Here is a 23,698-nt window from a genome sequence, read left to right as displayed (position 1 = left end):
CTGCCGGCCGCTGCATCAAAAACAATAAACAGATGGCTAGACCTGTCTGCCGGCCGCTGCATCGAAAGATGCACCATGTTAGGGGGAAAAGGTCTCCTTGCTTCCGTGAGCCAATCAATATAGTAGCCGTCACCGAAGCCCACTCGCCAAATTACTTACTCCCTATAACAAATTAAATTATGGACCACCGTTTGGGCCCCAACCAGGCATTAATCTTCCATTCGGTTCAGTCTCGTAGCCTGTATAGACTTGTCCTATCAACCTCACTACTTATTATTTGAACCTGAAGTCGTTGCAAGAGCGTTTGATCCAAAGATCAGGACTTCTTCCATCTCACTGGAGCAAGTCAGGACCAGTTGATCTTTTCTTTGTATCTATTTTCATTGAGTAGGGGCTCCTTTGTTCTCAACTGGGCGTCCAAATCATCAAACGTTGCCAACTATGGATAACTACATCACTGGAACCAAGCTTCACTTGGTCATGTTGTCTGTGACGCTGGTCGCATTCTTGGTTCTGCTAGATATGGTTATTATTGCGACGGTATGACGATACACTTCCTGGCCTGTACTAGAACATTATCTGACCATGATTATGATGTTAGGCAATTCCTCGCCTTACAAGTCAGTTTCATTCTCTTGAAGATGTCGGTTGGTATGGCAGTGCGTATCAGTTGGCTAGGTGTGTATTCATTGAAGAAAATATCCTGAAGAGGACTGATACTGACATCAATATAGTGCGTCTCTCCAACCGCTGGCGGGAAAGCTCTACTCGGAGTTCCGCTCAAAGGTTGGTCTCAAGCTGACCTGTGATTAAATGAGGGAATCGTGCTTATTGATCCAAAGTGGATATTTCTAGCTTTCTTCTTCATCTTTGAATTAGGCTCCCTGGTCTGTGGAGTGGCCACGTCGTCCAAAATGCTGGTCATTGGACGAGCATTGGCGGGTATTGGGTCTGCAGGTCTCGTTAACGGAGGTCTGACTATTCTATCCGCATGCCTACCCTTGCACAAACGGCCTGGTATGTCGATCTGACCTGCGACTTGCTGGTTCGTGAGCTGACCAGGAATAGCATACATTGGAGTATTGCTGGGCGGTAAGTGCTCGGTTTGTTTGGGCCAGAATGGATAGAGATCTGACTGCTCCTCTATTTCTTAGTTTCTCAGCTCGGGGTTATATGTGGGCCGGTTCTTGGTGGTGCATTTACCCAATATGTGAATTGGCGGTGGTGTAAGCTGACGCGGGCCAGTATAGGATCTAGCAAAAGTTAATCTGGGTTTTCTATTCAGGCTTTTATATCAATCTCCCTGTCGGGGCTATTGTTGCTGTCTTGTTGCTCTCCATTCACATCCCAGACAACATTAGACCGCGAGAGATTTCAGTCCTACAAACCGTCCTGACCAAGCTCGATCTCATCGGCTTTGGACTCTTTGCACCGGCGTCCATTCAATTCTTCATGGCTCTTGCATATGGCGGAAACCAATATGCGTGGAATAGTGCAACGGTGATAGGGCTCTTTGGCGGTGCAACTGGCACCTTCGTCGTCTATTTGGTCTGGGAATACTTCCAAGGCGATGAGGCTATGATCCCATTTTCCATGGTGAAACAACGCATTGTGTGGTCCAGCTGTCTTGTCCAACTCTTCTTCTGGGGGGCGCTCCAGCTCACCACCTACTATCTGCCCATATATTTCCAGGCGATCAAGGAAGTGTCGCCGACAGTGAGCGGTGCATACATGCTGCCCATTCTCATCAGTCAGTTGATTGGTGCCGCGTCATCAGGGGCTGCTGGTAAGCGATAATTGATCTTCAAATGAAAATGGGATATATGATTGAACCCCTGCTGACCAATTTAGTCGGCAAATTCGGCTACTACCTCCCCTGGAGTGTGGTTAGTGCCATTTTGATGTCGATTGGCAATGGCCTGTTGTGCACCATCTCCCCATCCACCTCGACCAAGGAATGGGTTGGATACGAGATCCTGATGGGCGCGGGGCGTGGACTTGGGATACAGATGCCGGTCATCGCGGTCCAAAACACGCTTCCTCCCGACACAGTTTCGATTTCTATGTCGCTTCTTTCCTTCTCGCAGACCTTTGGTGGCGCCGTGTTCTTGACAGTCGGAGAAAGCATCTTCACCAACAGTCTTAGTACAACCGTGCCGACCTATGCGCCGGGCGTTGACCCAGAGGTGGTCATCGCGGCGGGAGCAACGGGTCTTCGCCAGCTCATCAGCAAGCCAAATCTGTTAGCCGGGGTCCTGATGGCATACAGCAAGGCCGTGGACCGCGTATTCTACCTTGCGCTGGGTTGTGCCTGCGCCACGTTTTTAAGCTCGTTGGGGATGGGATGGAAGGATATCCGAAAGAAGGAAGAAGCAACGCTGGATGCGGAGGAAGAGAAGGTTTAAGTCTGTCACTATCACAGTCTGGAGCCAGAGTCTGTAGAAACAGTTGCAGGACGGTTAAATAATATTCTAGTTGGTTGTTACTTCAACATTCTCCTTCTCTTTCCTGTGTAACTATGGCTCCATAACAGCGAATTTCTCCCCTCCTCCCCGGTAAATCTCAGAGGGATTTAGGTGATAAACTTTCCGACCTTCTTTCACAAGTGCTTCCACACGAGAGTCGGGGTACCGTCCTTTCCTAGTGCCGTATTTCCTTTAGCCGCTTTTAGTGACCGGTAGACTTCTAGCTCTATAATTGGTTGCTTAAAGATCTTAGACGGAGGTTGAATTGAAGTGTTCTTCGGCGTCGGCTATCTTATGAAAGAACACGTCTCTAAAAGCCTAGGCCTTGTCTTGTTGCTTGTGAGCTCTTTTGTGCCGAACTTTAGTGCTGGATACTCGCAACGGAGTCTCGGGGTTTCATATATGTGGCCGCCTTCTAGAGATCGCCTTCGCACGTTTCGCTGAGGAATCGGTTTTAGTGCACGGCTTTGAATTTTCCGCTAGCTCGATTGTAGGAATGGCATTTCTATAATATATTATCAAAGAGGGTGGCCGAGTGTATATGTTCTTCTCCGAGCTACGTAGCTCTTCTGCTATTTCCGACCGCGTATAATATGATTATCTAGATAAGAATAAAATTGTCGTATTTCTTACCTACAAACCTAGGGCCCGATCACCACCAAGGAATTGGCGGCTTAGGCAGGAGGTCTGCAAGGGTCCTATCGGTGTTGGATGTGTGGAAACAGCGAGGATAATGGCGGATGGCTGGACTAAGGTGCTGCCGCAGCAGAAATACGAGAGATTCGTGGCATATCCCGGTATGCAGGATATCGGCAGATTTAGCGTTTCATAAGGGAAGTTGTATGTTAAACGATGGACTGAAAGACTTAGGGATTACTGAATTATACGGCTGTAACGGATCAAAGCTACAAGCAAATCGCCCTCGGAACTGACGACTAGCAATAAAGATACGGTGGCTGCATGGGTTTCGTAACGGCATCTACATTTCGCTACAAACACCTAAAGAAACTGGAATTTCGGTCGCATCGAATAGGATGAATATCAAAATACCAGTTTTACACGAACAGAGTACTTTAACTGCCTTTGAATCGGCATTGCCTCTCCGGCCTATTCTGCTCTGTACATGTGTCAGGGGACCCACTTCACTATCGGGCCCACTCTCTCGGACTATACCAAGACAGGCCGCGATCTACGCCCGGTGGCGGGTATCGAATCAATACTATTCAGATCGTGCAGCTACCTAAATGGTACATGACAGGAGACGAAGATCACTGAGTGAGCTGTCAACAGGCTAATAGCTCGGGGTCGAACTTAGGATTAGATCGGCAAGCTGGGCTGAACATGCGGTGGCCATAGGCCAGGAGCTTCTCAGACCACAAGGCTTGTGTCTACGCTGATAGAATTCGAGGCAAAACCCTAAACGCGCCATCCTTTTCTCGAGAGAGCTGTTTCTGAGAGGTCAATGGCGGTGTGTGATGTTCGATTGTTTGGTGCCGCTCTGAGCACCATGTTGCTCCCTTTCCACCTTGCATACTTGCTGCTGCGATCACAAACGGAAATTAAAAATCTAGACGGCCTCGAATCTAGCCATGGCTTTACACCAAAGATTCAAACCAGTATTATTTATTTCATATGCAGATGGGTGATTATATTGTGCGGTCCCCTACGGCACAAGATTCAATCAGCGGTCATAGACGACGCGACCGCCAGAGCGAATGATTTCCACACCCCGCCAGTGCCAAAATTGTAGGTTATAGATGTAATACCAATCTGCAATTCGGAGCATCATCTTGTTGTGCTAAGCGCTGTCTAGCAAGGCTTATCTGAGCTCTATGCAAGGCAATTTTCTCGCAGTAGAGACCCTCTCCACATTTCCATAACATCACACTCAGCCAGCCACCTGTGCAGTCTCCCCAGCTCTCAAATTGTCTAACAAGAAAACTTGTATGTCACAGAACCGCAAGTCTTCATCTTCACTACCGAGCCGGCCCCAATCCCATCCCCTAATCGAGGAGATTGGAATTGGCCGATCGGGCTTTTCTGAAAGATATCCTGTTTAGGACCCAGAAAGCTCGGAATAACTCGGTGCCAGACTCGCGTGGCGTGTTGCTCGTATTTTGTCCGGTTTTTCCCTTGCCGCGGCTCTCAATATGAAGCGATTGGCCAAGTGTGTCGTGGAGATCTTCTGTTCTGTAAGGGTTCATGGGAGGGGCCCCTTTCCTGGGCGATGACTGATGGGCAAGTGGCTGGGGATTCAGCCATTGGGATTGAAGGTTTGATATCAGAAGCCCTGGCGTTAACTGTGAAGTAGATAAGACTCTTGTTCTTGGCCGGTCGAGTAAGGAGCATAGCGAAAGGTCCAGCCAGCTAGCTGACTTCGCCTTTGCGACTCCTGGATCGAACCTTCCGGATGATCGACGAGAAAAGAGACGCATGCAACGACCTGTAGTTGCTAATCATGATGTGAGTTGCAATATGGGCTGCACACATTGCTCGTACTTGGTGCCTCTTGAGGGCAGACGAGCCGAGTGCTGCACGAGTCGGGGGTTAGGCCATTTTCCATGTTTTAGCTAAAGCCTTGGCCTCTTTGGGAGCTGATGGCGCAATAGACTAAGTCTGTTAGACTGCTTTACAATGGGCCTAGAGTGCCGTTAGTGTTGGCGACCCCGAGATCGACGATCGGGATGTAGGCTCTTGATCTTCAACGCATGAACACCCAAGCGCGCCCCACCTCACGACCCACGATGATGCGCATGGTATTTCCATATCTTGTCATTTCAACAGCCACGAAGCGTCTAACTGAGTATGGAGCAGCATCCTCCCTGCCGAATTATTTTGAATGCTGACGAAGTGGGCCCGGGTGAACACGTCACTATGCGGGGAGAAAATATCCATAGGACTGGCCAGCTAGGGGCAGCACTTTCGTATTGATGCAGCCCAGTCAGGTTATGCTCGGCGTGTGAAGTAAATGGTTTATCTAGCCTGAGAAGTCGTTGGTACTAACCGGAGCGGATTATCATTCTTGACCAATATAAATCACTCCACTTAAAGGCACTGTCTCAAGATTGACCATCCATCAGCATCATGAAAATGGCTATCTTTTTGAGCGAGTCAAAGCTATTCCGCAGGAGCTTTCCCAAAGGCAAAGTGCAATGCTCCACGACAATCTCAGAGGCAGCTCCATGCAGCGGAGCTTCATCGCGACCCAAGTCAACTCAAGCTCGCGATTCAGAAGAGAAAACAGCAGTGGGAGACTCCTCTTCTAGCGATCTTCTTCAAAATAGCAGCTCCCCAAGCTCCGAGCTGGGTGAGGCCCGACTGGACGACTCGGCAGTTATCGCACCATGCGATTACATCCGAATGCTCCCTTCCAAGAACGTCCGCTCAAAAGTCATCCAAGCTTGCAACTTGTGGTTCAAGCTGCCTGAGCATCTCACCACCGTCATTGACGACATTATCTCGGACCTCCACAACGCGTCCTTGATCCTCGACGATATTCAGGATGATTCTTTGCTACGCCGGGGCAGTCCGGCGACTCACTGTGTCTTTGGAAATGCACAGGCGATCAATAGTGCCACTTTCATGATTATGAACACATGTTGGAAATTGCAGCGTCTCCAGCACTCAGACACATTGGCAATGGATGCCTTGCTGAAGGGAACGATCGACTTGTTCGTGGGTCAGAGCTGGGACTTGAAATGGAAATTTCATCTCCGTTGTCCGTCCGCGGAGGAATATATGGCCATGGTGGATGGCAAGACAGGCGCAATGCTCAAGATGCTCGTTCATCTGATGCACGGTATGTCTGATCAGCGTCAAGACGACAGTATCATTGCCCTTTTCGATCGGTTTGTCGTTCTACTCGGCCGCTTTTATCAGCTACGTGACGACTACCAAAACCTCCAAGACGACACGTACTCGGAGAAGAAGGGGTTCTGCGAGGATCTGGATGAGGGAAAGTTTTCATATCCCATTATAGCGTGCTGCGACTCCGATCCCACCGCGAGGGATATCATCCTGGGTATCTTTCGGGAAAAGCGGAATCCCGCTGTTGGTGCGCTGTCCAGAAACACCAAGATTTACATGTTGAGTCTGATCGAGCGTTCGGGCGCTTTTGAGGCTTCGTGGGACTTGCTGCAAAGCTTGAGCAAGGACACTAGTGAGGCGCTTTCAGCACTGGAGGAAGCTACTGGGCAGTCGAACCCTGCGTTGCGAGCAATGATCAAAATGTTGATAGACACAGTACAGCAACCCAAGCGACGATGAATTTCTGGAGGGCTGGAGTCATTGAGGTTTTAGTCATCGTTTTCCTTAGTTTTATCTAGGTGGTCCATAGTATTCAGGTTGTTCTCAAACTACTACGCTTCAAGCGTCTGATATGCTCTTTACTTGTCAAAGTATATCTAGATTTACAGGCACCTATGAGCCATACAATGGAATCCACTCACTTTGCTCTACTCTAGGATTGGACGATGCAAAGGTAGGTAAGGATTTGCTACAGTTGGCTACAAAATTCAACCCAGGCGTGGAATCCTAACGCAGGATAGCAAGAGCAGTGCATGCCGCAGAGTCCCCGGTCCTCAACTCTCGAACTTCGATTCCAGTTGGCCCCAAGTCTCCAGCGTGGCGGGATACACAGTTTCCCAGAAATTTAATAAGACACTCCTGCATCATTTTTGCATTCTGTTCAGCCGCCGTATCAGTCGGTATCTGTTGCGCGCCCCACCGTAGTCGACTGGTCCACTACAGGAGCCGCAGAATACATACATAATACGAACTAGCGGTTCCACAAGCGCCAGATTTGCTCTCTCGCCGATCTTCAATGTTATTGGAGAGGCAAAATGGGGTTGAAAAGGCTGAACGAGGCTGTATTGAAATGGAATAAGATTCATTACCTAGGCGGCAACAACAACTACCCCGTTCCACGGTGAACGTATTTATCGTCTATAGTTCTAGCTGTCTGAGGTTGCCGCAGGGATGATCTTATGACGCTTTCCTACATCTTCTTATTGCATGCAAGAGCGGGGCTAAATAGTGAGGCAGCCCCACTACATAATGTCGGTAAAGCCTCATACTATGTAAACAAGGAGGCTTCATAGATTTGTTCTGGATTTCCACTTCGCCTCACAGTCGGTCTATTAGAGAAGAAACTCCAATTTTCCAATTTTCTGGACTTGTATTCCGTAGCAATTGCTATAGTATCTATTTCTACTTTATCTACCAGCCTCAAACCAGCCCAGCTTCGCCCATTCCTTCTGAAACAACTCGGCAACCCTCAATCCCATCATAGAAACTGAAAAACCCGCCCCCTACCTTTTTTCAAAGTGATCATAGCCGGCGGCTCAACTTCAGGCCTTACCCTCGCCAAGGCCCTCGCACGCGCCAACATCGATTTCCTCGTACTGGAAGATCACAGTCAGATTGACGCCTCAATTGGTGGTGCGTTGACTATCGTCAGCAATGGGTTGCAAGTCCTCGATCAAATGGGTATATACCATGATATCGCCGAGCATCTCGAGCCGGCGCCGATGGAATCCAAAGCACCATTCGGGAGAAAATGTGGAGGTACATGGAGGAGAGCGAGAAGTGGAGGATCAGGGCTGACAAGGATCGGAAAGGTATGTTTTTCCCTTTGAGATAATGGGGGTAAGGTGCTGGCCTAATCTGATCTGTAGCTATGATGGCTGAACGCACCTGTATTGTGGGAATGTAACATCTGGTTAAAGGTCTCAACCTGGGAGAGATCCATCGGACCTGGGATGAGGGATTCACAACTTTTGTGAACGTCGGCAAAGGAGATCAGGTTTCCTGGTTCATTTTTACCAAAACGGACCGGAAGTTTCAGTATCCGAACGGGCCCAAGTTCACGAGAGGAACTTGGCTTGCGGGTCGAGACATTTATGGATATACGCATGTGGGCGCTGGTATCAAGATTTGGTCGGTCTATGAGAATGTCACGACTTCGTATGTTCCATTAAGGAAGGAACTTGCAAGTCATGGGCTTGGGCTAATTTCCGTGTTTGGGGGACTCCGTTCACAAGGTTTGTCCTGCATCACCATCTTCTTTTCTACTTCTGGTCCTCCAGTCTGACATCGCATGCTGATCATGATATACGATACCTAATATCGGCCAAGGCGCCAGTCTCGCCATCGAAGACGCTGCATCGCTCGCGAACCATATTGTCCGCATGGTCAACAGCACGAGTGGCGTGCTATCCTTGGGCGATACCACCGCAGCCCTCGCCAAATGGGGAACGGGTCTAAGACCAAGAGCGAAGCCATCTGCGACGCAGGGGCAACATTTACGAGGTTAGAGGTGCTGGCGAATTGGCCGTTGAAGTTCGCTGCGCTGTATATTTCTCCCCATCTTGGGGTTTTTTGCGGACCTCGTCAGTGTTGCTGATGATGGGGTGCCAAAATTGGATTTCCTGCCATTGCCGGAGAGGGAGGATGATCCTATGGAGGCAGGGAAATGGGCGAAGAAACAAGAGTGGAAGGAGAGATGGTATATTCGGGCATTTTGGGCTGTCAACTTGAGGTTAAAATGTGTCCCTGGTTGCTGGGTGAAGGCTGTTGGACACGAGATGGAGATTTAGCTTATCCGGAGGCAACTTGTCCTCCCTCGTGAACAAAGAAAGGATTGAGAAAGTAATGCATTCAATTCCATCATTCGTAACTCCCAAACCAAATATCCAGGGCAAATAAGCAGCAACAATTAAGCAGATTTCGCCACCACAGCACAAACTTCAAAAGAAATAAATTCATAAGTACACCACCGGATGGTGTACACATTGTTAGAAACTCTGAAACTGGAGCAGCAAGGTGTTAGCGAGGACAGATATCTCGGTCAATCCGTAGCTGCGTCATCTCACTGGATCATTTTATTTTCCCTTTCCTCCACGCTAGAGCCCGCCGCGCATTGATCCCTGGTTGAATGCCATTCATATACATTTGTCGATGTGCTTGACAGAGAAAGGGTGTATCAACACGCCCGGGTACGAGTTGTATCGTGTCCCTTTCGGCTCCTTGGAGGAAGAGTAGTTGGTGAAGCAAGATTCAAGGCACTTATGAGAGAAGATCCGCCACTGCAACACAAGGCCATTAGCACTCGATGGTAGATTATAATAATCACGACAAAAGAAAACCTACCGTTCATCGGCATCTCATCTATTTGAGTCGAATAGTACAATTCGATATCGCGAAGGATGCGGACATCATCGCTGGTGACGAAGTTGATGGCCACACCCTTGCGGCCGAACCGACCACTACGACCGATACGGTGGATGTAGTTCTCACGGTTGGTGGGCAGGTCGTAATTGATGACGAGCGACACCTGTTGGACATCGATACCACGTGCCCAGACATCAGTAGAAATGAGAACACGGGAGTTGCCCTGGCGGAAATCCTGCATAATGCTGTCACGCTCCTTCTGTGGCATTTCGCCATGCATGCTTGACACAGTGAAGTTGGCCTCACGCATCTTATCGGTCAACCAGTCGACCTTGCGGCGGGTGTTGCAGAAGATCACAGCCTGGGTGATAGTAAGAGTATCGTAGAGATCGCACAGAGTGTCAAACTTCCACTCCTCCTTCTCAACAGCAATGAAGTACTGCTTGATGCCCTCCAGGGTCAGTTCATCACGCTTGACCAGGACACGAACGGGGTCCGTCATGAACTTGGTGGTCATGTCCAATACATCGTACGGCAGAGTAGCCGAAACAACCACCACCTGTGTCGCCGGAGGCAGGTACCGGTACACATCATAGATCTGCTCGCGGAAACCGCGGTTCAAGAGCTCGTCTGCTTCATCGAGAACGAGCATCTTAATGTGGCGTGTGCGCAAGTGACGACGGCGGATCATGTCTGCAACACGGCCCGGTGTTCCAGAGACGACGTGCTGACCGTAGTCAAGCTTGCGAATATCCTCGCCAATGTTGGTACCCCCAATGCATGCGTGGCATTGAACGTTCATGTAATCGCCTAGAGCCATAACAACGGACTGAATCTGGGTCGCAAGTTCACGGGTCGGGGAGAGGACAAGAGCTATAACGGAAATCAAACAGCCGGTAAGCAGTGAGGTCGCCCAAGGGGACAATATCAAAATCCACATACCTTGGGTTTCGCGCACGACAGTATCAATGACCTGCAGAGTACTGATCGAGAATGTCGCCGTCTTACCAGTACCAGACTGGGCCTGCGCAATTGTATCGCGACCTTTACAGATCTGGACAATGGCACGCGACTGGACCGCTGAGGGGGACTCGTATCCATAGGCGTAGATACCACGAAGAAGACTCTCCTTCAAATGCATGTCCTCAAAGGTCGGGGCCACCGTAACCTCCTTGGAGGTGCTGAACTCCATCCGCTCTGGGGTAGCTGTTAGGATGCTTCCTTTCAATAAAGTGTCTCAAGATACATACCATCGGCACGTCTGTCAATTCCCTCAGCCATGGTTAGAGGAACAAATAATTCGGCTGGCAGAGAAAAATGGATCTGGGTACTCTGTCAAGGTTCACAGAGATCGCTGGCCGCAGCAAGAGTTCCGAATGACTTTTTGCGATGAGAAGTGCCACCCTCACGTGATCGGCCGCAAAGGTGCAGCTTTGAGCCCGCGGCTTCTCCTCCAACTACCACCGCTGTCTTCATCCACACTTCTTGCGCACCATTGAGGAAAAGGTCCGTGTCACGGTCGCATTTTCAGGATGCTGTTCGAGGACCAGCGATTCCTTCATGAGGACTTGGAGAGGCTGGAGCAAGCCGTCGCCGATCGCGTGGCTGAGAATCCCTCAAATGTGAGTGCTGCACGTTCTACAGTCGATTAGCCACATTTGTAAGCTGACAGTTCTCCCTTCATAGATCCGACATCGTCTCGCTCGCGACCATGAGCTTGCGAGGCTCCTAACAAGAATCGAGGAGCAGTCTCAGCGCCTCTTGGAGATCTACAAGGATGCCGACGGACTTCGTGAGAAGGAAGCGCAGATGATCTCGACAGGAGATCAGTTCGAAGAGTTCTACAAACAGTTGGATGGAATCAAGGATTTCCACAAACGGTACCCGAATGAGCCGGTTGAGAATCTCGAGCGCGCATACAAGCGCCGTCAACCTGGCGAGGGCGAAACGCCACGCATGGAAATTGATACCATGTTTACCGGCGAAGAGGCATATGGGCAGTTCCTGGATTTGACGATGAATCATGAACAATACTTGAACCTACCAGGAGTGAAGCGGCTGGCATATACCCAATACCTCGGTGTCTTTGACGTTTTCACACCACCTACAATGAACATCAAGCGGAAAGACAAGGTTTCTGATAAGTACTTCCGCTACGTCAGCGAACTTGCCAGTTACCTCGAAGGGTTTATTAAACGAGTGCGCCCTTTGCAAGATCTCGACAAGCTATTCGCGGCTTTCGATGAAGAATTTGACACCCAGTGGTCGGCGAAGGAGGTTCCGGGTTGGACGAACGAGAAGGCAGAGAACGGTGCGTCCGGCCCACAGACGGAGGGAACAGGAGCAGGAATCTGGTGTGCGGACTGCGAAAAGGAATTCAATAACGAGAACGTCTATCGGAATCACTTGACCGGCAAGAAACACATACGGGCTGCCGCGGCGAAGAAGGCCGCTGGTGTATCGGGCGAGCAGTCATCTGCACCTATTAGCAACGGCTCATCTTCATTCAGTTTCAAGGAACGCGCAGTTGCCGAGCGCGAACATCGCATCCGATGCTTGTCGAAGGAGCTCGAATCAAAGCGGAAAGCGACTCGGGACAATGTGGAGCGCAGACAGGCTATGACTGAGCGGGAGCGCCAAGCGGATAATGAAGCCATGATGGCTGATCCCGAAGATTATGTGGACGGTGGCGACCGGGATCAGTCGGATGAGGAGGACTCCGATAGACTTTACAACCCGTTGAAGTTGCCGTTGGCATGGGATGGCAAGCCTATTCCATACTGGCTGTACAAGCTACATGGCCTCGGTGTCGAATATCCGTGTGAAGTCTGCGGTAACTACGTCTACATGGGCCGTCGGGCTTTCGATAAGCATTTCTCTGAAGCTTTGCACATCTACGGACTGAAGTGCTTGGGTATCACATCGAACACGAACCTTTTCCGGGAAATTACCCGCATTGAAGACGCTGTGCGACTCTGGGAGAAGCTTGAACAGGACCGCAAGAGGGACCGTGACTCCCGCGACAATGTCGTGCAGATGGAGGATGCTGAGGGCAATGTCATGCCAGAGAGGATCTACTTGGAGTCAGTTGCACCCTTATCACTACAGACTCACGCATATTCTAACTTCCTTACAGTCTTCAAAAGCAGGGTATTCTCTAGCCTCCAGGCGGGTCATTTGCTTCGTTCGATCATGGCCCTTTGGGGTCGCTGTGTTAATATTATACAAAAGGATTGGAGTTCGGCGAATATCATGGGTGGTCCCCAGTGATCTCAGGCTCCCAGGTGCCAGGTGGGCTGACCACTTCAAAGAATACCTATTTCTCTTTTTTTCCCCTTTCCTTGAAATGGACCTCTTCCAAAGCTTCTGTATAGTTTGTAGTCACGTGTTTTCGCGTTCCATGGGTGCGACCCGCCGCGAATTTTCGCGTCCCGCTTCTGCCTTCCTCATGTTGGGTGTGACAACTTGACAAGGGTGAAGCCGTCTATAGCGTGGCGTGGTCATCTTGATGTAACACCTGGATCAGGACCCCATGGGGTTCAATTTCTCCTTCCTCTGTGACTTGTTGTCCAGTCTCGAGGACAACCGGATAGTCAAGGCCACTGCGACCACCAAGGACACGCCGGATATTCGGACGATCGCGCAATGGTTTGGTCGTCATGACAGACACATTTATCACCCAGACACAGACAGGCTGGCCCTACTGTCGTGCATGTTCCCGGAGAGGCGCCCAGACCGGGTATACTGGCTACAAGCCACCTCTCTCGCACGCGTAATCGGCCGTTGCTTGTGCTTGGGTTCTTCCAGACTATCGGACCTACATCAATGGCGCACGTCCGGTGGTCCAGATCTTGGAAAATGCGTGGAGAATGTGATGTGCCAAGCCGAGAATCAGATTTGCCCGAACCGAGAGGTCTCTGTGGAAGAGATTGACCAAGCACTGACCATGATCGCATCTCGATGTCGCTTTTCAGGCCCTCGAGTGTGCCGCCAGCAAACAGCTGTGGATGTGGAAAGCGCCCTTTCACCTCTTTACCGAAGGATGAGCAGTCGTGATGCCAAGTGGCTTACTCGAATGATCCTCAAGAGCTACTCCCCCGTGGCCTTGCCCGAAAAGTACACGTTAGAACGATTCCACTTCCTGCTTCCTCACCTCCTTCAATTTCAAGATACATTCGAGGGCGCGTTAGAAGTGCTATCTTCGGAGCCGATCAACCACTTCCCTCCCCGACCAGATCCACGCCTAGCGGCCAGTTTATGCTCCACTGCGCTTGACTATCTACGGCCACGAACGGGAGTCAAGATTGGCCGGCCCGAGTACTCCAAGGCTAGGAGCATCAATCATTGCTGCAGAATGGCCAACGCCCGTCGAATGAGCTTAGAACGGAAGTACGATGGTGAATACTGTCAGATCCATGTCAATCTGTTGAACAAGCAAACCCCCATCCAGATTTTCTCCAAAAGTGGCAAAGATTCTACCGCGGACAGATCCAATATCCTTCCGGTCCTGGAGGATGCTCTCCAGATCGGGATGGCCGGCTGCAAATTTATGAATTATTGTATTCTAGAAGGAGAGTTGCTTGTCTGGAGTGACAGGCGTGGCGGAATAGCAGATTTTCACAAGCTTCGGAAGTTTTTGCCTCGTGCTGGGACTTTCATTGGGACTGACCATGATTCACCGTAAGCATGCTTCAATTCTCTGGGCGAAAATCACATTCTGATAAAAACAGGCCCCAGCCTTATGAACATCTCATGATCGTGTTCTTTGACATCCTACTACTGGATGACGACGTTTGTCTACAAAGCCCGCATCGGCAAAGACGTCTACTACTGCAAAGTGTAGTGGAGACGATTCCAGGGCGTGCGGCCATTTCTGAACAAGAAATACTGGACTTCGGCCGGTCCGACAGCCAAGATCGACTAGAGGCGAGCTTTGCCAACGCTATTGCTCAACGATGGGAGGGATTAGTGTTGAAGGGTTGTGACGAACCTTATTTTCCAATCTACGCTGCGGGTGTTGATAGATCATTCGGCCGATGGATCAAGCTCAAGAAAGACTATATCCCTGGTCTCGGTGACACAGTCGACCTTGCGTTAGTTGGCGCATGGTACAACGCCCAGGAAGCTGCTGCTTTTGAACCTACCAAACAGTTGCGGTGGACGCACTTCCTAGTCGGATGCCTTCTCAATAAGACCGCTTTTCTACAGTCGGGTGCCAAGCCCCATTTCCGGGTAGTTGATGCGATCGATCGCCACTGCATGCACCGAAATGTATTGCAACTCCTCAATCAACTTGGCGATTTCCATGCGTGCTCTCCTGAGGAATTCGAAGGGTTTGATCTTGAGTACGGACGAAATAATCTCGCCGCAGCATCGGCGCTTTTCAAAAAGCCTTTCATTGTGGAAATGATGGGCAGCGGGTTTGAAAAGCCGTCTGGGGCGCGATATTTCACACTTCGATTTCCACGCATATTGAAGGTACACACTGACAGAACCCTGGAAGATGCCGCATCCTACAGGGAACTACAGCTGTTGGCGGAAGATGCACGATCTGTGCCCATTGAAGAACTCTCGCTGGACCGAGCGCAGTGGCAGAAGCGGCTGAAAACTGGAAATGGGCTCAATCAGTATATCGTGCGCCGGTCACGCAGTCTTTCGACGGATAGTGGCTCAAGCACAGAGTCAGATGTACCCGGTGGTTCTGAGACCACGGTGAGCGATCACGAAGTTGGTCAGCATCCAATACCGAGTCATAACTACACACAAAAAGTGTTATCCTCAAATGCGGGTCATGGCCAGACACTCAGCAGCACCGATAATGCTCCTGTGGTCTATATTGATGAAGTCAGGCTTCCCTCGGGGGCCGTTGCCCTACCAGACGAATCACACGTTCTAGCCGAGAACGATAACCTGTCACGTCTCCGGATCTCAGGCCAAAAAAGCCACAGTATCATCCACCAGGGGAAGCAGAATATTTTAAAAGCCGTGGATGAAAGTTCGCAACCTCATTCAGCTCTCACAGAGTCGTCTTGTTCACGGGTCACCAACCTCACCTCCACACATCGAGAAGTGCGAACAACTCGCAAAGCAGTCGAAAGTTCCTACAGGCGGAACCATTCTCTCGGAGGCTCATTCGAGCAAACAAAGTTCCCGAAATCCCCGCTTACGACAATTCCCGTATACATGTCCGGGACGCAGTCAGAGGACGGTATAACTTCCTCCAACCTATCTCAATTCCTCCAGGCTCTGGGCTCCAGTGAAACAAGATCTCTTCTTCGACACTCGAACCCTCAAGCCGCTTCTCGAGGTGCCGCGTTTGGTATAGTCCTTGCCAATCCTGGTGAATCGCCCCTTGGACAACTGATCCACAAGGTTGCGAAGGGTCTGTCTCGGTCTCTGCAGAACGTAAAGAACTCTTTTCCCGCCAATGGCAGAATATTCTTCTTGGACGCTGTCATATTAGCAGAGAGAATAAACCCCGCAGATCTTCGATTCTGTCTACGTAATACGTGGTACAGTCTCGGCCAAAAATATTACTACGCTTGTCTCCGATGGAATTTGATTGAAAGGTCCAACCAGGCAGGCTTGCCTACTGAAACTCAGACAGAGCACATGGATGGCAATCACCGAAATGTTAACGGTTCGCAGCCACTTGGCCTTATGGTAAGCTTTGATGAAGCTGAAATCCTCGCTTTAGGCGAGTACAGGTCATTCAGCCATTTGACCGACACCAGCAACATCTGATATACAACTAGACTAGTTTTTTTTTATAAAAAAAAAAAAAAAAAAAAATAAGGAAATTGAATAAGGACCAAAACATCACGGCCACCATAATGCAAAGCTTGTGCTCCTGATTGATCATTAAGACTAACGCCGCGGTATTATGAGATGGAGGGAAATACGGGTCAACGCTCATGGTCCACACGCCGGCCACAAGACTAGCCAACATCCTCACGTCTAGCACGAACATCTCTCATCAAAGCCTTTGCCTCTTCTACTTCCATCCCATCTTGGCACAGCTCACTCGCTAGTTGATCGGCCCGATCCAAATCCCCATTGCGCAATGCATGCTGCGCAAGCCACAGTCGTGCCTTGGACGTAGTAGGCGTAGGATGGTGCCATGTCTCTCCCGCCGTAGAGTCATCGTGCTGCATACCAAATGACGAGGTACTGGCACGGGGCTTACGGTGGTGGCGTCGAGAACGTGCATGTCGCTCGCCATCGTCGTCGCCAGACTCGTCGGCTTCACCGTCGCTATGTGCAATATGCTCTGACACGGATGAGTATTCATCGTCCTCGCCAGACTGATCGTCATCACCGACAGGTGCCCCGCCAGATTCTTGCTGCAGAGTCAATTCCATGTATGCCGCTGCCTCGTCTTCATCGTCAAGGCGTTCATAGAGGGTCGCGATCTGGTGCAGCGTTTCCGGGTCAAGCACTTTCCGCGCACCGGCGCCAGGATTGTCGTCTGCGTAGTAGGACCCAGCTACCAATGCACGTTTCAAAGCCTGAATACTCTGCTCCACCCGACCCATTTTCGCATAGCATGAACCAACAGCCTGCCACATCTTCGGATCATACGGGCGGAGGGCCGCTGCACGCTGGTAGTAGAAGAGGGCGTAGAAGGACATATCAAGGACCTCATAGGCTTGGCCGAGACCGTACCAGGCGCGATAATCTTTGCGATTGACATCGACCGCTCGCCGATACGATTCAATGGCCGTGTGAGTGTTCTTCATTTCAATGTATTCATGGCCCATGAGGGTCCAGGCAGACAGGAAATTGCGGTCAAGTGTCAAGGCACGGCGGAAGTACATGACCGCCTTTTCATGCTCTGACTTCAAGGAGTAGTAGTTGCCCACAACGCAGCAAGTTTCGGGTCGGAATTTATCCGTAGCAGTTGCAATTTGGGCAACAAAGGCAAGCCGAGGCCGCTCGTTCATGACATACAAAATGTTGGAGTAATGATCAAGACTATCCAGGCGATGCGGCGATGTAGCCAGAATTTCGTTGAAGATCTTGGACGCTCGCTCGAAGTCTGATGTTGTTTAGCATCGAATCATGATGGCAGGAATATCGATAAGTATACCTTTATTATGGTAGAAAAGTAGCGCATGCTGGGTTTGTAGAAACGCGCTGTTGGGGAAGATGGCTTGCAGGTCACCTAATGTTGAGTATGTATCGCTCGTCGCTTGATACAGCTCCTGGCTGCAGTAGACATAGAATATGAGGGTCATAATGTTTTCGGGCAAAAGGTCCTTGATTTGTTTTAACTGCCAGCCATGTTAGCATTCGGATAGCCATGTTAAAGCAAACACAATCCCTTACGTCTTCAATGCTGCCTAGCAAGTCATTCAGCTCTTGCCATGCCCCCCAGTGGAACGGGTTCTGATGCACACTCCGGATGAGCCAAGTCTTTGCGAGTTCCTCATTTCGACCCTTCAGCAGAACAACAGCATAGAGGTACTCTAGCCATCCTTGTCCCCGGTCATCCTCTCCCTTTGTACTGCGGTCAGCCAACCAACCTTCCAACCCCCGAGCGAGGTCTGGTAATTCTCGGTTGACCGCCATCCCGCCATCTGCTGGGCCCAACACCATTTCCGTTTCTTCATCTTTGCGCTTCTCTCCTGCTAGGTACTTTGCGTACAGCGCAAGGAATAGGGATTTTTGACTGAGCTTGGGGTATGGGTTTCCCGGGGCGTGGCCGTGGTTCTTGGAGCTTTGGAAAGGCGAGGCTTTTTCCTTGCCCTTGAGGGGGGTACTTCGCGGTTGTTTGGGTTTGGAGTTCGGCGACGCTACCGAGAGAGGGACTGGAGGTGTCGCTGGAGGAAGGAACACGGCTGCACAGCGATCATATTCCCGGGTATCAAAGTAGGATTTGGCAAGAAGGTACTTGTGGGCTTCCTGGGCCTCCAAGGCAGCTTCGGTCGGGTCTTGCGTCCGAAGATAGGGATTGATCGGTGGAGGAGTCGGATCTGTGATTTCCATCGGAGACTCAGGATCGGTGTCCTCGTGATTGATTGGTAAAAGCGAATCGAGCATCTCTGCGGCCCTGCATCCGTCGAGTTTGTCAGTTTCTCCCATGTCTCTAGAGGGAGGCAGATGTAGTAATGATGCCTACCATTTCGACGATTGATATAGACACCGCTCTGAGCACTTGATGGCAGCATCTTCGAGCCGATGCTTCAGCTCTTGCAGGTCATCCTCCGTGAAATCCATGATCACCCTCGCGAGCGCGGGGGATGCAAATATCCGAGGATACCTGGTGGTCACACTCCCGTGAACAACCGTAAGGCAATTATATCAGAGACTGTAGATCACGTAGAAGACTCGACCATGAACCTCATTCCTCGGTCAGCCTAGAATCAGTATTGGGGCAGCTGCAATTCAGCTCTAAGTTTGGGTCTGGCGCAACAAATATCGCGGGTTTGGCGCGTTGTCGACGCGGTCGGCGGGAGAGCTTCAGCACAGTAGGCCGGCAACAAGCAAAATATTGAGTGGATAGTCGAAATTCAGTCGATTCTATCATGTAACTGTTGCAAATTTCAGAAAACTATCTCGAGGAAAACAAACGAGCAGAAATGTTAACAGCGAGCAGCTGTTGCCAGTTGCGCCTGGCGATCCCGCCAAACCGCGCAAACATGCCAAACAAGACAAATGGTAACCCCTCCGCGGGGAAAAGCCATTGTGGATTGTTTGCTCACCGACCCCTTCTTGACTTTCTCACTGCTCAATTGTCTAGACCATCATGGCTTCCACTACCAAGCGTGCCGACTTCGAGGCGGTCTTCCCTGGCCTGGCCAAGGATATTCTGGAACACGCGAAGCGGTACAACCCTCCCCGCCAACGCTCTCGAATGGTTCGAGAAGGTAGGACAATGCCCCTCGCAAACCTGAACCTCCTGCGAGAATAAACCAACATGTCCCCCATTGGCGAAAGGGATTGGAGTTGACGCATATGATAGTCGCTGTTTGCCAACACCCCCGGCGGCAAGCTTAACCGTGGCCTATCGGTCCCCGACACCGGCCTCGCCCTCCTGAAGAAGCCCCTGACCGCGGAGCAATTCGAGCACTTGAGCATCCTGGGTTGGCTCACTGAGCTGCTCCAGGCATTCTTCCTAGTCAGCGATGATATTATGGACAGCTCGATCACGCGCCGTGGCCAGCCCTGCTGGTACCGCCAGGATGGTGTCGGCCTTATCGCCATCAACGACGCCTTCATGCTGGAGTCGGCCATCTACCTCGTCCTGAAGCAGCGCTTCCGTTCCCACCCTGCCTACATCGACCTTGTCGAGCTCTTCCATGAGACCACCTGGCAAACCGAGCTGGGTCAGCTGTGCGATCTAATTACCGCCCCCGAGGACAATGTCAACCTCGACAACTTCTCCATGGAGAAGTACATGTTCATTGTCACCTATAAGACTGCCTACTACAGCTTCTACCTACCCGTTGCTCTGGCTCTGATCTACCTGCAGCTGGCTACCCCCGAGAACCTGAAGCAGTCGCATGACATCCTGATCCCTCTGGGCCAGTACTTCCAGATTCAGGACGACTACCTGGACAACTTCGGTGACCCCTCAGTCATTGGTAAGATCGGCACCGACATTCAGGACAACAAGTGCTCGTGGCTGGTCAACCAGGCCATTGCCCGCGCCAGCCCTGAGCAGCGTGCGGTGCTGGACTCCGCCTACGGCCGCAAGGACAAGGAGCAGGAGGCCAAGGTCAAGAAGATCTTTGACGAGCTCGAGCTGGAGAAGGTGTACAAGGAGTACGAAGAGAAGGTCGTTGATGAGCTGCGCACCAAGATTGCCGCTGTGGACGAAACCACTGGCCTGCAGAAGGAGGTCTTTGAGTCGTTCCTGGCCAAGATCTACAAGCGCACCAAATAGACGACCGACATACTATTAGAGAGTTGGCGATATCAAGAGCCACATAGCGATTGTTTTGCATGTGACATGACGAGATGCAGGGCTTCTTTCGGCACTTGTGAATAATCGATTGAATATAATAGATTCCCCTTGTATCTATGTTGGTGGTCTTCTGCATGCAACGGGAGTAGTACCATGAGATTTATAATTTGCAACGCGTAGGGTGTGACCAGAAATGCAGTCACAATATGGATATAGCTGGGAAACGAGATAGATGCCTGGCAGCTAGGTAACTAGCTAAGTCAATATATACGATGCTTGGGGTGTGGACACGAGGGCCCTGGATGAAGCCCGATTGGAAAAGATTTGTATTCATGCCTCTTCTGGAAAGTCATCTCCCACAGGTAGCTCTCTCATATTCCTGAATATCATCATCACCACCAGCACTGCTCTCCCCTTTTTGCTCTCAGTCAATTGGCCTATTCCACTCGCCGAGGCTATTGATTGGGGCGGTAGCCACAGTCGGCTCCACGTCAGCGGAGCTGACGCGGAAGACGACGACGTGCATCTTCGCAAGAAACCTACCTGAACACGTCCGTTTGCCGCACGAAATCACGTCTGGAGGTATAAATCGAGATCTGTAACGGTCCAACTCCCAAGAGCACCATTCAACCCAATTGAGACTAAACAGTCCCCTTGCAAGGCTCCAAGCCAGTTGCACTCCACACCAGCAAAAGTGCCGACTCGGGTGTCGTCGCGGCAGGCTCCACATTGCCCCCTTTTGTGGCGGACCTCAGCTTGACTAGCCACTAGATCTGTCACATCGGCGCCAGGAGACCCAGTCTTTGATTCAGATGGGCAAGGCAAAGCAAATCCAGAGGGTTCGGCCGCGTGGGCCGGTTCTCAATCCCGAAAATATGCACGAAGAACACCGCGAGGCTGTGGGGAGGCTAAGAAGGTGGCCACGCCCACGGACTGGAACCGTTCTCCATCAGTTCTTTTGCTGCTAGGCGATCTCAATGCCCTTCTCCTTTTGCATCCCGCGATGGTCGTTCTGCCGCTCGTTTCCCTAGCCATATGTGCGCTGTGGGTGCTGTGTGTCTCGGCAACGGCATCGCCGGATCAGGAGGCGCTCTTCCGCTCAGAGAAGTACGCCAAGGGCTTCGATGGTCCGTTTCCGCTGCAGCGATATCGTTCGGCGGATGTGGCAGGCCCGATTCTGAATTATTGGTATCGGAGTGCGGCGTGCGAGGATGGGCTGTATACCATTCTGGCGCCGCGGGGTGATTCGGTGCGGCACTCGGGCCCGATGATTGTGGACCAGCAGGGGCATTTGGTGTGGTTTAAGGACTACCGTACCACGTACAATGCGAATGTGCATACTTACAACGGGGAGCGATATCTGACCTTTTGGGCGGGCGATGATTCGGTCAAAGGGCACGGAGAGGGCGTGTACTATATGGTGGGTTCCGCCGTTCCCGCATGAATCTTGCGACTCTGTTCAACATCCTGCAAGCATGCTCCTGGCAGGCAGATGTCCATTCAATGCAGGTCTAACAGAACACAGATCGACTCCCACTACAAGGAAGCATACAAAATCCGCGGCGCAAATGGCAAGTCTGCAGATCTGCACGAATTCCAAATTACCCGCGACAATACCGCCCTCTTCGCTGTCTACGATATTGTTCCCGCAGATCTTCGGGAAGCTGGCGGCTTGCGGGACGGCTGGATCTATGACGGCTTATTCCAGGAAGTTGACGTCGAAACCAATAAATTACTGTTCCAATGGCGCGCCTCGGAGCACTTCTCTTTCCATGAAGTCGAGCGCGACCGCGAAGGCGATGGCGACAGCAAAGACAACCCCTGGGACTTCTACCACATCAACAGCATCGACAAAGATTGGCGCGGAAACTACCTCGTTTCGTCGCGCTACATGAGCTCCTTAGCCTACATCGACGGCCGAACGGGCGATGTGATCTGGAAACTAGGCGGAAAGCAGAACTCTTTCGAGGACCTGAATGACGGGGCCGCAACCAACTTCAGCTGGCAGCATCATGCCCGATTCCAGGTTCAATACGACACGAACTCCACGCGGGCAATCTCGCTTTTCGACAACTCCTCCCGCGGCCAGGGCGCGCCCGAGAACCCGAGTCGTGGGTTACTCATTGAACTCGACGAAGAGCACATGACTGCTGCTGTGATACAGGAGTACTGGAATCCGAAGCCCATTAGCAGCCAGTCTCAAGGGTCGATGCAGCTCCTTGAAAACGGGAATGTGGTCCTGGGCTACGGGTACAATGCCGCGTGGATGGAGTTTACCGCAGATGGGGAGCCGCTATGCGAAGTGCATTTCGGACCGGACTCTCAGTTTTCCCATGGGCAGGCTCTTTCATACCGCGTTTTCAAGCAGGCATGGGTCGGTCTGCCTCTGACGAACCCCGCTGTCGCGTTATCCGGCACCGAGGCGGCTGTTAGCTGGAATGGGGCTACTGAAGTTGCGACTTGGGTTTTACAAGGGGCATTTCCTGCCGGAGAGAAGGCAGGGAAGGAAAACGGGGAGAATGGCTTCGTTCGACGGTTCGCGAGTACCGAAGAAGTCGAATTCGAGTTCATTTCGGCTGTCCCGAGAACGGGATTCGAAACTATCATCCCTGTGCCTCCAGAGGCGCGGTATAGCAAGTTGCGGATCGTCGCGCTCGACAAGATGGGTAGCTTCCTCGGTGCAACACAGCTACTAGGCTGGGAACCCGAGAAAATGAGCAGCGAGACTGCAGTTTTCAGTGGCGAGGAGAAAGAGACAGAAGACAACGGCTACAGCGCGGGGACACACATTGCATCCCCCCTAATGTTTGGAATGGGATTCTTGACTGCAGCGGTACTCGTCTTTTGTGCGTGGCTCGTGTGCAGGTTTGCCTACGGCAGCTCATTTAAGAGCTTGTGCAAGCGCCAGCAAGGCTATGAGAAGGACGGACAGGTGTGGCAGCCTGTGGATTCTGGTGAGGAATTGGATGAATTGGATGACCTCCACGATTTGGAGGCGGGAGACCGCGCGAATGAGTCGTTACTGAAACGGCCAGGGGAATAAAAGGGGAGAGGAGAAGGGGAATGGATGTTATTGCATTGTACACTACCTTATCATTGGCAGGCGTTAGGGTGCACAAGGGCCTTCTTGGCCTTCTTGAGAGCAAGATTTACT

General features: G+C 51.2%; 9 protein-coding genes across 9 annotated transcripts; 7 read left to right on the top strand and 2 right to left on the bottom strand.

Annotated features, from left to right (window-relative positions):
• Positions 1 to 441: 441 nt before the first annotated feature.
• On the top strand, positions 442 to 2,405 carry N7482_003116 (MDR family MFS transporter; the record flags this gene model as incomplete). Its single annotated transcript, XM_056685241.1, has 8 exons — positions 442 to 540; positions 602 to 678; positions 735 to 786; positions 843 to 1,017; positions 1,069 to 1,092; positions 1,155 to 1,226; positions 1,286 to 1,786; positions 1,852 to 2,405. 8 exons carry the CDS (start codon positions 442 to 444, stop codon positions 2,403 to 2,405), a joined length of 1,554 nt encoding a protein of 517 aa, XP_056548847.1.
• Positions 2,406 to 5,549: 3,144 nt separating this feature from the next.
• On the top strand, positions 5,550 to 6,731 carry N7482_003115 (FPP/GGPP synthase family protein; the record flags this gene model as incomplete). Its single annotated transcript, XM_056685240.1, has 1 exon — positions 5,550 to 6,731. One exon carries the CDS (start codon positions 5,550 to 5,552, stop codon positions 6,729 to 6,731), a length of 1,182 nt encoding a protein of 393 aa, XP_056548846.1.
• Positions 6,732 to 8,022: 1,291 nt separating this feature from the next.
• On the top strand, positions 8,023 to 8,779 carry N7482_003114 (uncharacterized protein; the record flags this gene model as incomplete). The annotated part of the gene is made up of 3 exons (XM_056685239.1): positions 8,023 to 8,083; positions 8,192 to 8,506; positions 8,601 to 8,779. 3 exons carry the CDS (start codon positions 8,023 to 8,025, stop codon positions 8,777 to 8,779), a joined length of 555 nt encoding a protein of 184 aa, XP_056548845.1.
• A 751-nt stretch (positions 8,780 to 9,530) lies between these two features.
• Positions 9,531 to 10,916, bottom strand: N7482_003113 (ATP-dependent RNA helicase eIF4A; the record flags this gene model as incomplete). Its single annotated transcript, XM_056685238.1, has 4 exons — positions 9,531 to 9,550; positions 9,615 to 10,508; positions 10,578 to 10,832; positions 10,886 to 10,916. 4 exons carry the CDS (start codon positions 10,914 to 10,916, stop codon positions 9,531 to 9,533), a joined length of 1,200 nt encoding a protein of 399 aa, XP_056548844.1.
• Positions 10,917 to 11,167: 251 nt separating this feature from the next.
• On the top strand, positions 11,168 to 12,905 carry N7482_003112 (SF3a splicing factor complex subunit PRP9; the record flags this gene model as incomplete). Its single annotated transcript, XM_056685237.1, has 2 exons — positions 11,168 to 11,257; positions 11,322 to 12,905. The coding sequence occupies 2 exons, from the start codon at positions 11,168 to 11,170 to the stop codon at positions 12,903 to 12,905; spliced, it is 1,674 nt and encodes a 557-aa protein (XP_056548843.1).
• Positions 12,906 to 14,387: 1,482 nt separating this feature from the next.
• Positions 14,388 to 16,379, top strand: N7482_003111 (ATP dependent DNA ligase domain protein; the record flags this gene model as incomplete). The annotated part of the gene is made up of 1 exon (XM_056685236.1): positions 14,388 to 16,379. The coding sequence occupies one exon, from the start codon at positions 14,388 to 14,390 to the stop codon at positions 16,377 to 16,379; it is 1,992 nt and encodes a 663-aa protein (XP_056548842.1).
• A 194-nt stretch (positions 16,380 to 16,573) lies between these two features.
• N7482_003110 (anaphase promoting complex subunit CDC23) lies at positions 16,574 to 18,854 on the bottom strand (the record flags this gene model as incomplete). The annotated part of the gene is made up of 4 exons (XM_056685235.1): positions 16,574 to 17,673; positions 17,725 to 17,908; positions 17,964 to 18,687; positions 18,757 to 18,854. The coding sequence occupies 4 exons, from the start codon at positions 18,852 to 18,854 to the stop codon at positions 16,574 to 16,576; spliced, it is 2,106 nt and encodes a 701-aa protein (XP_056548841.1).
• Positions 18,855 to 19,383: 529 nt separating this feature from the next.
• On the top strand, positions 19,384 to 20,523 carry erg20 (bifunctional (2E,6E)-farnesyl diphosphate synthase/dimethylallyltranstransferase; the record flags this gene model as incomplete). The annotated part of the gene is made up of 2 exons (XM_056685234.1): positions 19,384 to 19,494; positions 19,600 to 20,523. 2 exons carry the CDS (start codon positions 19,384 to 19,386, stop codon positions 20,521 to 20,523), a joined length of 1,035 nt encoding a protein of 344 aa, XP_056548840.1.
• Positions 20,524 to 21,547: 1,024 nt separating this feature from the next.
• Positions 21,548 to 23,587, top strand: N7482_003108 (arylsulfotransferase family protein; the record flags this gene model as incomplete). The annotated part of the gene is made up of 2 exons (XM_056685233.1): positions 21,548 to 21,964; positions 22,070 to 23,587. 2 exons carry the CDS (start codon positions 21,548 to 21,550, stop codon positions 23,585 to 23,587), a joined length of 1,935 nt encoding a protein of 644 aa, XP_056548839.1.
• Between the last annotated feature and the right edge of the window lie 111 nt (positions 23,588 to 23,698).

This window comes from Penicillium canariense (assembly GCF_028826845.1).
Source record: "Penicillium canariense strain IBT 26290 chromosome Unknown utg000001l_segment0_segment0, whole genome shotgun sequence".
Classification (NCBI taxonomy): domain Eukaryota; kingdom Fungi; phylum Ascomycota; class Eurotiomycetes; order Eurotiales; family Aspergillaceae; genus Penicillium; species Penicillium canariense.
The sequence above is the reverse complement of the archived record's forward strand: the minus strand, read 5'-3'. Positions and strand labels throughout refer to the sequence as shown.